Below are 11,895 nucleotides of genomic sequence, written 5' to 3' on the forward strand. Positions count from 1 at the left end.
AAATGTGCTATTTTTCATTTAACATATTTAAGGATTTTCCAAGTGTCTGCCAGTTATTGATCTCTAATCAAATGGCAGGAGAGCTTCTGAATTTTAAGTCAATAGGAACTTGTTTATTGGCCTAGCACATGACCTATCTTGGTGGACATTGATTTGTACTTGGAAAGAGAATGTATTCTGTAGTTATTGCATTTAGTTGTCTATAAATGTCAACTCAATGAAGTTAGTTAACAAGGTTGTTCAGATACTTATATCCTTACTGTTTTTTTGTTACCTGCTTAATCAATTACTGAGAGAGGGGTGTATATATTTCCAGCTAAGGTTTGGACTTTTCTGTTTCTCCTCTCAGTTTTGTCAGTTTTGCTTTCTGTATTTTGTTTCTTTGTTTTTAGGGACATAAGCATTATGACTTTAATGTCTTCCTGATGAACTGGACCTTTTATAGTTACAAAGTGTTTCTCTATAGCAGTATTCCTTAACTTGAAGCCTATTTTGTATGACATTAGTGTAGTAAGTTTCTATTTTTTATGCTCACTGTTTATGCTGGAGATCTTTTCATTCTTTCAAGTGCCTCTTTTATAGGCAGATAGTTGGATATTTTTTCTAAGCCAGTGTGATCATTTCTGCCTTTAGTTGCAGTGTTCGGCTTATTTATATTTAATGTTATTATCGAATTGATCTGATTTAGTCTACCAACCTTCTGTTTGTCCCATTTGATTTTAGTTCTGCCGTTCCTCCTTTCTTTCCTTATTTTGGAATAATTGAATATTTTTTGTATTCTAATATTTCTGTTGGTTTGTTTCTCATACCTCTTTTTAAATTATTATTTTAGTGGCCATCATAGGGATTATAACTTATTAGTCCATTTAGAGACTGGTCTTACTTTCTCACATATAGTTATAATCATGTGCACAAATCATTTCACTTGCCCTTTCCATATATTTATATCTACATATGTTATAAACCCCATAGTATCATAGTTTTTGCCTTAAGCAGTCTTTTAAAGAAATCAGGGGAAGAAAGTACATAATGTATTAAATTATTTAAATTTACAATTTTCTAGTAGTCTTTCTTTAATTCTAAATTTTCATCTGGTGTGATTTATTTTCCGCCTAGTAACAATTTATCTTAGTTTTTATTACGCCTTCATTTTGAAGTGTATTTTTCCTGCCTATGTAATTTTGAATAGGTATCTTTTCTTTCAACCTTTTCAATGTGTCATACCATTGTCTTCTGATTTTCATGGTCTTTGAAAATTGATTAGAATTATTTCTTCCATTACTCTATAGTTGTTCCCTGATATTTAAGTATCATTTTTTTTAGTACCAGCTTTCAGTGTTTTCTTTTGTTTTCAGAAGTTTGAATATGGTCAATCCAAGTATGATCTTTGTATTTTTCTTGCTTGGGGTTTTCTGATCCACTTATACCAGAACATTTATGTTAAACCAATTTGGGGAACTTTTCAATCATCTTATTTTCAAATATTTCTAATTTTCTGACATTTTGTTCTTTTCTCTTTCTGGGGCTCAGCTTACACATTTGTTGTGCAACTTGGTGATGTCTCACAGATTATTGAGGCTCTATTTGCTATTTTAAATTTATTTTTTTGTCTGTTCTTCAGATAAGACAATTTTATATTAATGTTCTTTACATAAGATAGTTTATATTAACATTCTTTATCTTAAATGACCTGTTCTTCTCTTATCTTCAATCTGATGTTAAGCTCATTCAGTAAAATTTTCATTTCAGATAGTTTGTTTTTGAATTCTAGAATTTTTGTTTGGTTCTTTTTTCTTTCTCTGTAGAGATTCCCAATCTGTTTATTTATTATGATCATGATTTCTCTTAATATTCTCAAGCATATTTTCACTAGCTGCTTTAAAGTTCTTACCTGCTGATTCTAACATCTAGATTGGTTTCTAGTGACTGTTTTCTCTTGACTGTGGGTTAGTGGCAAACATAAGGCAACTATGTCTTCTCATGTATAGTTTTTGTTGCTGTTATTGATGTAGATGACATCATGTATTGAGTCTGGATCATGACATCTTCCTTTAAAAGGTATTGAGCTTTGTTTTGGCAGTCAGTTAAATTATTGCCCAATCCTTATAGTTTTGTTATTATTATTATTACAATCCTATTAGAGGAAGTCTATTTCAGTTTTGAATTTAATTTTAGGGTATATTTCCTTTCTCTAGAGCTTAGTCTTTAAACTAAGACAGGCTTTTGAATGTCGATGCACTCAGTAAGTTCTTTTAACCTGGCTTGGTGAATCTTCGATGTTTTTCAGTGTTGTATGGTCTCTGGTGTGGCTTGCTATCCATCTCCTAGTGCTATAGCCAGTGATCTTTCTTAGGATGCCTCACCTGTGTATGTGCTGCTCGGTTTTTGGCTAAAGACCTGCAGTGAATGCTCATGACCACTTCTGAAACTCCCTTTTTCATAGCTCCCTCTTTCCAGCTACCCTGCCCCACAAATCCATCTGCTTCCTCAGCTCAGTAAGAACGATCACCACTCTGCTTGGGACCCATCTCCCTATTTTGAGGCTCTCAAGTATTCCTAAAGTAGAAAGCTAGGAAACATGGGATTCAACTTGTGAGTCTCCTTTTTCCCAAGGATCATAGTCCTGTGCTACTCCATGCTTGAAAGGACTGCCTCGTATTTTATTCTATTTATAAATTTTGGCAGGAGGGCGAGTCAATTATCCTAGAAATGAAAAGCTATGTGATAGTCAATGTTAAATGAGTTAAGATGTTAAAAAAAAAGTTCTGTATAAACAATAAGTCTCTAAGCAAACACCTATATTACAGTGATATCTTTATTCAGCAAGGATTGGTAATCACGCAGACTTTTATGTATCATAAAACTGACTACACACCACACACAAGAGTATGCACATGTACACACACACACACAAGATATATTCACTTTTTTCTTCTCCTAGTCTCTCCTGTCTTCACCCCACCAATTGTTTTCAGTTAAACTTCAGCTGTTCTTTTCTTTATGTAAGGGAGAAATTTATGGGAAAAGAAAGGAACTCTTGTAGTCTGTGGGTGGGAAATATTCAGTCTGTTTTTTTCTCTTCTTCAAGGTTTAACTCTCTTTCTATGAGGGAGCAAAAGTCTGATTATTCCCAAATGATCATTTTAGTGCTGCTCTACCTACTTTTGTAGGTGTTCAGGTGGCGTGATCCAGGAGCAAAGTTAAGAAACACCTGCCCCATCCCTTTTATTTCTGAAATACCATGGAGGGGTAAAACCTACAAGCTCAGGCCAAGTCATTCGTGCTTACCAGTCTTAAGGACCAGAGATCCCCACTAGGGCACAGGTAGTTAATTAAGAGATCTTTAATGGGAGGGAGCATCACAGATAATGTGGTCCATTCTACTTCACTTTTTCCAAGGGAAGAGACTGGAGAAGTGAGAGGACTTGCCCAAGGTCACAGTTGGTAACAGATTCCAGAAGACACCACTGGCCTTTCAACGTTTTCTAATCTATGTTGCAGCATGAATTTACACAACCTGAGAATCTACAAATACATTCAGGGGGCCACACTAGATGCAAAAGTAGGAAATAGTAGGCAGAACAGACTGGAGGAAGCCCGGACCGCAGAACCAGGCTGTAACCCCCACCCCATACAGCTGCACATTTGATACTTAGTCTGAATAAAGTACTAAGTGAAAACGGATCACCCAGGGACACTGCAAGTAGAGCCTTTAAACTAGAAAGTCTATGCTCTGCCAAAGAAATAATTGCAAATGGTGACCAACATAAAAAGAAACTCACTGATCCAAAAATGTTGCCTCTGAAATCCATACAGAGGAATCTCCTACTCATCACACCTGTGATCACCACAAAGCCAGCATCCTCTGATCTGATCAGCAGGGCACCTGTGGAGAAAATTATTCAGGTCACAGACTCAAGTTTCCACCTCATGAAACCTCCTTGTGGGGAAGACTTCACATAACTCCCTTCCTGCTTGTTCCCCCTCATTTCCTGTGGCCCCTTTCCCTGCTCATTCACCTCCCACTTCGTCCTCTTACCTGTATGGGGACCAATGGAGCTCACCACTTTCTTCTTTTTATTTTTTAATATTTTTTTTTTAGCTGTTGATGGACCTTTATTTTCTTCATGTATTTATATGTGCTGCTGAGAATCGAACCCAGTGCCTCTCATACGCCCGGCAAGTGCGCTACTGCTCAGCCCCAGCCCCAGCCCCTCACCACTTTCTTTTTCCTGTGCCCCACACACATTTCTCTCTCTCCACCTGAACTTTATTCTCCCCTTGCCTGGCGAATACCTCTTAATGTCTGTGGTAGTGGACGTGTCCTCCCAAGCTTTCTGCTTTTGTTATTTTTTATTTCTATGCTAAGATGTCTTTCAGGGATCTAGCTTGTTTAGAGAGTCTCACATTTCCTGTCAAAAAACAAACAAACAAACAAAAAACCCCAAACCTTTCCTTTTGCCTACCAGGGGATTTCTGTGTGCATCTCATTTGACTTCATTTGACAGCCCCCCCCACCCCATGGTGGTGGTTAAGGGGGGTTGCCCAGCCAGGAATTAGAATCTGTTTTCTGCAAACACCCCCTGGAGAGGTTGTAAATGCCCATCATCTGTGCCTAGCAAGTGGGGGAGCCTTGGGGTGACTTGAAGTCCTGGGCTCCTCTCCTACCCTGTGAGGGCTCAATACAAAGACCTCTGGGGGGAGAGTGGCTGGGCAATGATTAGACTGAGCCTGATGTGGACTGAAGTTGGAATGACGTGGGACACAGGGATGGAGGGTGGAAGCAAACCCAGAAGAAAGGGAACAGAAGAGAGCCAAGAAGAGCAGTTAATTTATTTGACTGAAGGTTAGCCTCCAGGGAAGCTTCTGGAAAGTGTGGTGAGGTGTGGGAGGTACAGAAGATATTTAAATTCCTCCAAATTGGTGACTGTCTATGTGTCTCAAATGTATGGTCAATTTTGTGGTTAAACTCTGAGGAAAAACATAAGGAATATATAAGAGGTAGTTTCCACCCTATGGCTTTTTAGTCCTATCGAGAAAAAATTACACATACTAATGATTTTGGAGTGGTTGCAGTCTAAGTGTTTTTCACATTTAGAATTCTCAAAATAGCTGTTGTATTGCTGTTAATATTATTTTAGTAGTAGTAGAAGCATCCCAACTTAAATGATAAAGCAGGATTCATCACAAGTATGAGAAGACAAAAATGCAAAAGACATGCTGTAGGTCCCGAAAATACCAGTTTCAGTGCCCCTGGGGTGCAGGGAAGAGGCACTGAGCCCAGAGACTTGGACTCTGGTATCAATTCTACCACTTTAAGAACTTGTGGGCTCCGGTAACTTTGTTTCAGCCTGGGTTTCCTCAGCTGTGAAATGAACAAAAGTACAGCCGTCCTGCCCACATTGTAAGTTATCACAAGGATTGAATGGGTTAATGGTTGCTAAGGGCCTTGACAGTGTTGTGCATCATGGTGCAGCTGACCTGCTGTTTGTGCCAAACCCACATGCAATCGTCATGCTGGTCTGATGCTTGGGGCCAGCACTGGACATGCTCCTGGTCCAGGGCCAGTCCCAGTAGAAAACAACCTGCAGCTACTGTGGTTGGGGTAGAGTGGGGTGGGGTACACAGGCTCTTGAATCAAACCAATGTAAGCCAGTGTGAAAGTTTAGAAAATGTAATTTAGATGGATTTTCTCCCCTTTGTGTTTTTAGTAGGCATGTTTTCTCAGTCTGCACACATCCAAGGGAAATTTCAGCAGAAAGAAGCAAAAAAGCACTTTGGCCGTGGAAGTCATCTGCTCTCCCCGTTGGCACTTGACAGGCTTAAGGAACATTATTTCAACAATGGAGGTGTCCCATGCCTATGACCTTGGAAGGGCATGGGATTTGGGATCCAGATGTCCTCTAGATTATTTACTACCTGTGTGGCCCTGAACCAGTTACATTCTTTAACTTTTGTTTTTCATGTCTGAAATGGAGGTGTTTAAACCACCTCTAGTCCTGCTGAGGATGTAATGAGATGAGTTTTCACCCATTTAAAGAGCTTTCTAAATGCAATTTAGAAAGTAATTGTTACTATTACTGTTTCATTTCAATTTCTGCTAAAAAGTAGAACATTATCTGCTTATTTCTACTTTCATAGCCAGTATGTGATAAATAAGAAGGTAAATGTAAAGGGTTTTGAGCGCCTCAAAAGATAAACTATGAAGAAGGCTTAAAGACCCTGAGTAGTTCAGCTTCCAGTACAGAAGAATTGGAGAATGGAGGAAGCAAAAATATTAGGATCGAGGAATTGATATTAACTAAGCGTGGGCAGGGGGTACAGCTCAGTGGTTGAACTCTTGCTTAGTATACGTGAGATCCCCAACACCTCAGGGAGAATAAAAAAGAATGGGATATTAATTAATAGTAATGAGCGTCTATTTCCTGTTGTTTCTACAGAGTTAGGTTAATGGAGAATAGGAGGGTGGACTTGTTCACAGTGGAACAAGTGTGTAGGTACTGGGGAAGCCTCCTGACTTCAGCTCAGTGAACCCCAGGGACTCTGGTAGAATCTCATAGATAATTTCATTTGATTAAGATCAGTGACTCCAAGAGGGGTTGAACACTCAACCCTTAATCAGTGATCTACTAAAACACAATAGTAAAAAGAATCAGATTTCACTGGAAATGTAAAATTATTTGGGAAGGGAAAATAACATGTTTTTCCATCAGTGTGGAGAGCACTGCTTTATGTTTATCAATGATGTCATCCAAAATCTTTTACCAGACTTATCTACATGCATTAGTGTTTCTTCTTTCCTTTCTTGATAACTTAATCTTAATGCACACTTTTTTCCCTTTTTTAAAAATACACCTGATAACTGATGGAACATCACCAAAGCTTATATAAATTAGGGAAAGTAAGTGCCTCTCCTGTAGCCCTGACTCTGAGTCACCCATCCCAAGCTAGTGTGTTCATCTTCCCCCCCAAAAAAACAATACTTGGATGGCTCGTATGTCAGACAAAACAAACCTAAACACAATTGTGTGTGTGTGTATGTGTGTGTGCGCGTACACACACACACAAATCTGAAGTCCATTCAGTCCATTTTGCTTCTTAGTCATTTTAATGCATCTAGTGTTGAGTGCATTCTCCAGTGTAACTGGTTCAGGGCCACACAGGTAGTAAATAACCTAGAGGACATCTGAATCCCAAATCCCATGCCCTTCCAAGGTCATAGGCATGAGACACCTCCATTGTTGAAATAGAGATTTGATTGCTCTTTTATTTCTTCTGCTTGAACTACATTGGATCATCTTGTATTTTTCTGAATTCTTAGAGTAATTTTAACATGTTCTCCAAAAATAGAACACCCTTCTTCATACCCATCTCCCTTCTAATTCCTTTGTCTCTTACCTAGGCACACAGCAAAGGATGGTCATTTGAATCACAGCTACTTGACAGACTATTGTGGACTGTTATCCAACTTTCATCAAACCCAATCTTTAAAAACATTCTGGTTGTCTCATGTTGTCAATGAGTTTGCAGATAGCTCAATTTGTTACTGATTAGACACCTTTCAGCTCCACTGACCAGAACTGAGTACCTATATGGGGCACCACTGAAGCACCTCATAAACCTGTTGGATGGATACATGGATGGATGGATGCATGGATGGATAGATGAGTGGACAAATAGATTGTATACCTGGTCAGACTCACCAAGACAATGTATCTGGGCAATCTGCCTTTAATACATTTCTTCTTAATAATTTTAACAAAATCCGAATACTAGAAGCTCAGAGTTGGAAAGGACCTCTGAATTCATCTATTCCAATCCTTGGAATGATACAGGAATCTTCATAACATCGCTAGTTAGCCCTGTTCAAAGTTCATGAGCTAAAACTTAGTGTCTATTGATCATCTATCTGGCTTCTTCTCCTTTTAGATACCTTGCCTGTCTTTCTGTACATTTTTTTTTTTAATCTTGGGACAAGTCAAAGTACAAGTGGTTTCTTTTATGGGAAGAGTATTTTAGTCAAGACAAATTATTAAATTATTCGTGTTGAAAGAAATTAGTAAATACTAATTAGGGAGGTGGGCATACCTTCCTTCCTTCCTTCCTTCCTTCCTCTCCTTCCTTCCTCTCCTTCCTTTCTCTCCTTCTCTCCTTCTCTCTTTCTCTCTTTCTATTTAGCCCTGGGGCGCTTACTTAACCTCTGAGCTACATCCCCAACCCTTTTTTTTATATATTTTATTTGGAGACAGGGTCTTGCTGAGTTGCTTAGGGCCTGGCTGAGTTGCTGAGGCTGGCTTTGAACTCAAGATCCTCCTGTCTCAGCCTCTGGAGCCACCAGGCATGTGCCACAATACCACCTTGCCCCCGCCCCTAAGGTTTTACAAAAAGCCTACAGATACCATTAAGGGGTTCAAGGCAAAGAGGCTACCAGGCTGGATTAGCCCTCTGGTCTACCCCAAGGCTTCCCCCCCAGGTAGACAAAGGAGAGTTCCCCCATTTCCCAACTTCCCAGCCTGAAGCCCCTACTCACTGTAGATGGTCTGATGGGGTGTGCCATCCACTTGGCAGTCCTTGTGGATCTGCAGGTGGTAGCTGTTCCTGGCCGTGGCGGTGTACAGGTGAGTCAGGCCGCCCCAGTTGGAGGCCAACAGTGGAGAGGTGTTGGGATAGGCTCTGATGATGCGCATGCTGCAGACACCGCACAGAGCCCAGACCAGGAGCCTGAGGCAGGTCCCCAACATCGCTGTTTTCTGAATGGCTAGTGCTGAGTTTGAAACCTGACACTCTCTCCTTGACTCCCCAGGCCTAGCCCTGTCTTCTCCGTTCTGGCAAATAGCAGAGTGAGGAGCCTAGGCTGGATTCCCTCCTTTCCCCCCTCAGACTTTTAAAGGGTAGCAGCGTGACATCAAACAGGAAAAACTCCACTGTCCACATCCTCTGTGTTGTAATCAGCCATTCAAAGAAAGTGCAGAGACTTCTGAGGCTCACGGAAGGCACGTCAGTTACACACACACACACATGTACACACACCCCTCAGTTTCAGACCAGTGCTCCCAAAAGTGAGTGATGTGTGGGCAAAAGTTATCTATGACACTGGGTCATCTGATGACCTGTCCCACTTCCACCAGGAAATGTGAAGGCAGCCAGCGGTCCCAAAAAATCCAGCTCCGGTCATGTAGTATCCCACCTCCTCGGCTGGTCATCTCTCACCCAGTCTACTCATTTTGGTTTCCTCAGTCCTTTTAACTCTAATTGCCATGTATGTACCCGGTGCTTTCTGTGTGTGCAGCATCAGGTGGGTGTCTTGATCGATACAGAGATATGTGACGCCATCAGGCAAGTGCATCCGCTGAGACTCCCCCCTCAGGAAAGATATTCGAGCTGGGATCGGGGACACAAAACCCAAAGTTGCCATTTGGAAAGATTTCAAAGCGGGCAAAGGAAAACAAGGCTTTGAGGTCACCGAAAATACCAAGGTCCGATTTCTCAGTTTCCCTAGTTGGGAGATTTAGGGCAACTGAACTGGTAATCTTGGTCTCTCCAATAGGCAGGAGATGAAATCAGAGGCTTATGGGGATTAGCAGGGCTGCTGGCTGAGCAGAGGTGGGCAGAGTGCTGGAAGCACCCTCAGCAGAGTGTTCACACGGGGTGTCTAGCTCTATGACTGGTGCCTTCTTGCAGAGGATGCTCCCAGGAATGTCCTGTGGAACTACACGTCTGACACAGGGTTGTGGCCGTGGGGTGGTGGTGGTGGTGGTGGTGGTCGTCTTAGCACATACAGTCCAAGGAGAGGCAACCAACCACACACTGGAATTAGTACACAGAAACCAAGCCCCATCACTGGGCTGCTCACTGTCCCATTCCCTTCCAGAGTTTCCAGCCTACGTGTAGATTAAGATGGGCCTTTCTAGGGAATCTGAGTAGTGCATGCCCGGTTGGTCAGTGCTCTGTGCCCACAAACAGCCTTTAACTGGAGCCTGTGGTGTGGTTTCTGAAGCTCCAGAGTATGAGGAGAAAGACACCGGTGTGTGGGTTCCTTGTCTCTGAATCTAGAGGCCCCCTTGGCCATGGTTCAGGATCTGGGAACTACTGCGACCTTAGGAGCCCAAAGTGAAACAGATGGCAGATGTGAACAGGAAGCTCATGAAGGAGGCTGCTGATTTGCACTTCGGGATGTCCCCATCCTCAGTTCCCAGTGACTGCCAGATGCAAGGGAAAGGCTGGTCCCAGGGCAGGTGTGCAAACGTGCTTATCCGCCTGCCTTGGGAGCCCCTGCTCTGACCTCAGGAGAGTCCCCCTGTGTGGAGGCCTCTGGTCCAGGCCCTGCACTTCCACTCAGAGGACCCAGCTCTAAAGATGAATTGGGGATGGTAAGGATCTCTAATCCTTCAAGTTCACCCATTTCCTTCATCTCCTGTCTTCTTTTTCTCAGAATCCACTCTGAGAAGGTATTGAGGAATATTATCTCTACCAGATCATATTTTCTCAATGAAAAGACTTGACAACAATTTATAAAAAGTAACATTGGCTTGACCATCATTAGCTATGGTGAAAAATATTGAGGAATCAAGATGAAAGAAGACAGGTAGGAGGGGAGGTAGTCTAGTGTGGCTCAAACTCTTCTCTTGAGACTCTGTCTAAAGACCTTGTCACCAATGGGAGACCTTGTCAGACTTCTGTGCCCTGTGCCTCTCCTTCTCATGATCTATCTCCATCAGGTTAGAAGGGTTCACCAGTACCTCACTGTCACAGGGGTGACCTTGGCCAGTCCCTGCATGCAGACAGATGTTTATCTAAGTCATCCAAGGCAAATGGTTGTTCCTTGTTTTCTGAAGTTCTCTGGGGAGGTGCTGCAACCTTCCAGAAAATGTCATTCTTATGTGTCTTGTCATCCTGTCAGTTAAAACATGCTTTGGGGGGTGTGGGTGTAGCTTAGTGATAGAGCCAGTGAGGCCCTGGATTCCTTTTCCAGCGAGGTAACAAATAAAAACAAAACAAAAATACACTTATTTATATCCAAGCAGATTCTCTTGCTTTAATGTACTACCTATTCAATAACACATCACTATTTAGCCAAAGCCTATTACATGGTAATATCTTGTAGAAAATCTTCAGGGAAGCATAAGAATGAAAAAGTTCAGCCATGATCTTCAGGGAACCTGCAGTTTACTGAACAGAATGGATTTTGCATTTTCCCAGCACTTCACACCTACAATAGATGCTCACAACATCTGTTGTCCGTTGGTGCTCAAAACAGCCCTGTGAGATATGCTGGAAGGTGTTTGGGGTGACTTTCCCAAGAGAATCCTGGATCCTGATATACACATTCTGTGTTGTTGGGATTTAAAGGAAAATAAGAAAAGAAAAATAAAAAAGGAAAAAAACACATTATTTTCAGTCTGTTGATTTAAAAAATTAATCAGTGAAGAATATATGAAATAGAAGGTGAAGATCTCCTATATAGGCTCTACCCTGTGGAGGTAAGATGTTAACAAAGGTAAAATAATATTTGTAGCTTGGGGGATAATTATACACACACATATAATTCATATATATATATATATATTTTTTTTTCATGAAATAGATAGATGTTCTTTTAAAAAGTCAGCATTGAGGGCATACATTTTAGCATACACACATTCTGTCCATGCCAAAGTCTATTTGACCATCTTTCCAGGTCAGTATGTATGTCTCTCCCTCTTTTTTTTTTTTTTTTTTGAATCAGGATGATATACACAATTTATTTATTTATTTATATTGATTTTATTTTTTAGTTTTTTCTCAGCAAGAGAAACAATAAGAGAGGTAAATAGGGAGCCTACATCATGGGAACAAATTTTTACTCCTCACACTTCAGATAGAGCCCTAATATCCAGAGTATACAAAGAACTCAAA

The 11,895-nt window shown here is 41.1% G+C and overlaps 1 protein-coding gene across 1 annotated transcript; it reads right to left on the minus strand.

Moving 5' to 3' along the window:
* Window positions 1-3,140: 3,140 nt before the first annotated feature.
* LOC107161066 (fibroblast growth factor 23-like) lies at window positions 3,141-9,043 on the minus strand. The gene is made up of 2 exons (XM_015507582.2): window positions 8,531-9,043; window positions 3,141-3,886 (listed from the first exon to the last, which is right to left on the minus strand). Exons 1-2 carry the CDS (start codon window positions 8,739-8,741, stop codon window positions 3,486-3,488), a joined length of 612 nt encoding a protein of 203 aa, XP_015363068.2. The 5' UTR covers window positions 8,742-9,043; the 3' UTR covers window positions 3,141-3,485.
* Window positions 9,044-11,895: the final 2,852 nt, after the last annotated feature.

This window comes from Marmota marmota, unplaced genomic scaffold (genome assembly GCF_001458135.2).
Source record: "Marmota marmota marmota unplaced genomic scaffold, marMar, whole genome shotgun sequence".
Taxonomy (NCBI): domain Eukaryota; kingdom Metazoa; phylum Chordata; class Mammalia; order Rodentia; family Sciuridae; genus Marmota; species Marmota marmota.

Bases quoted from the DNA above. Each gene is read 5' to 3' on its own strand.
- LOC107161066 (XM_015507582.2), bottom strand. From the start codon at position 8,741: ATGTTGGGGACCTGCCTCAGGCTCCTGGTCTGGGCTCTGTGCGGTGTC. The intron at 3,887-8,530 runs GTGAGTAGGGGC...TTTTCTCCACAG, and splicing joins ACCCCATCAGACCATCTACA to GTGCCCTGCTGATCAGATCA.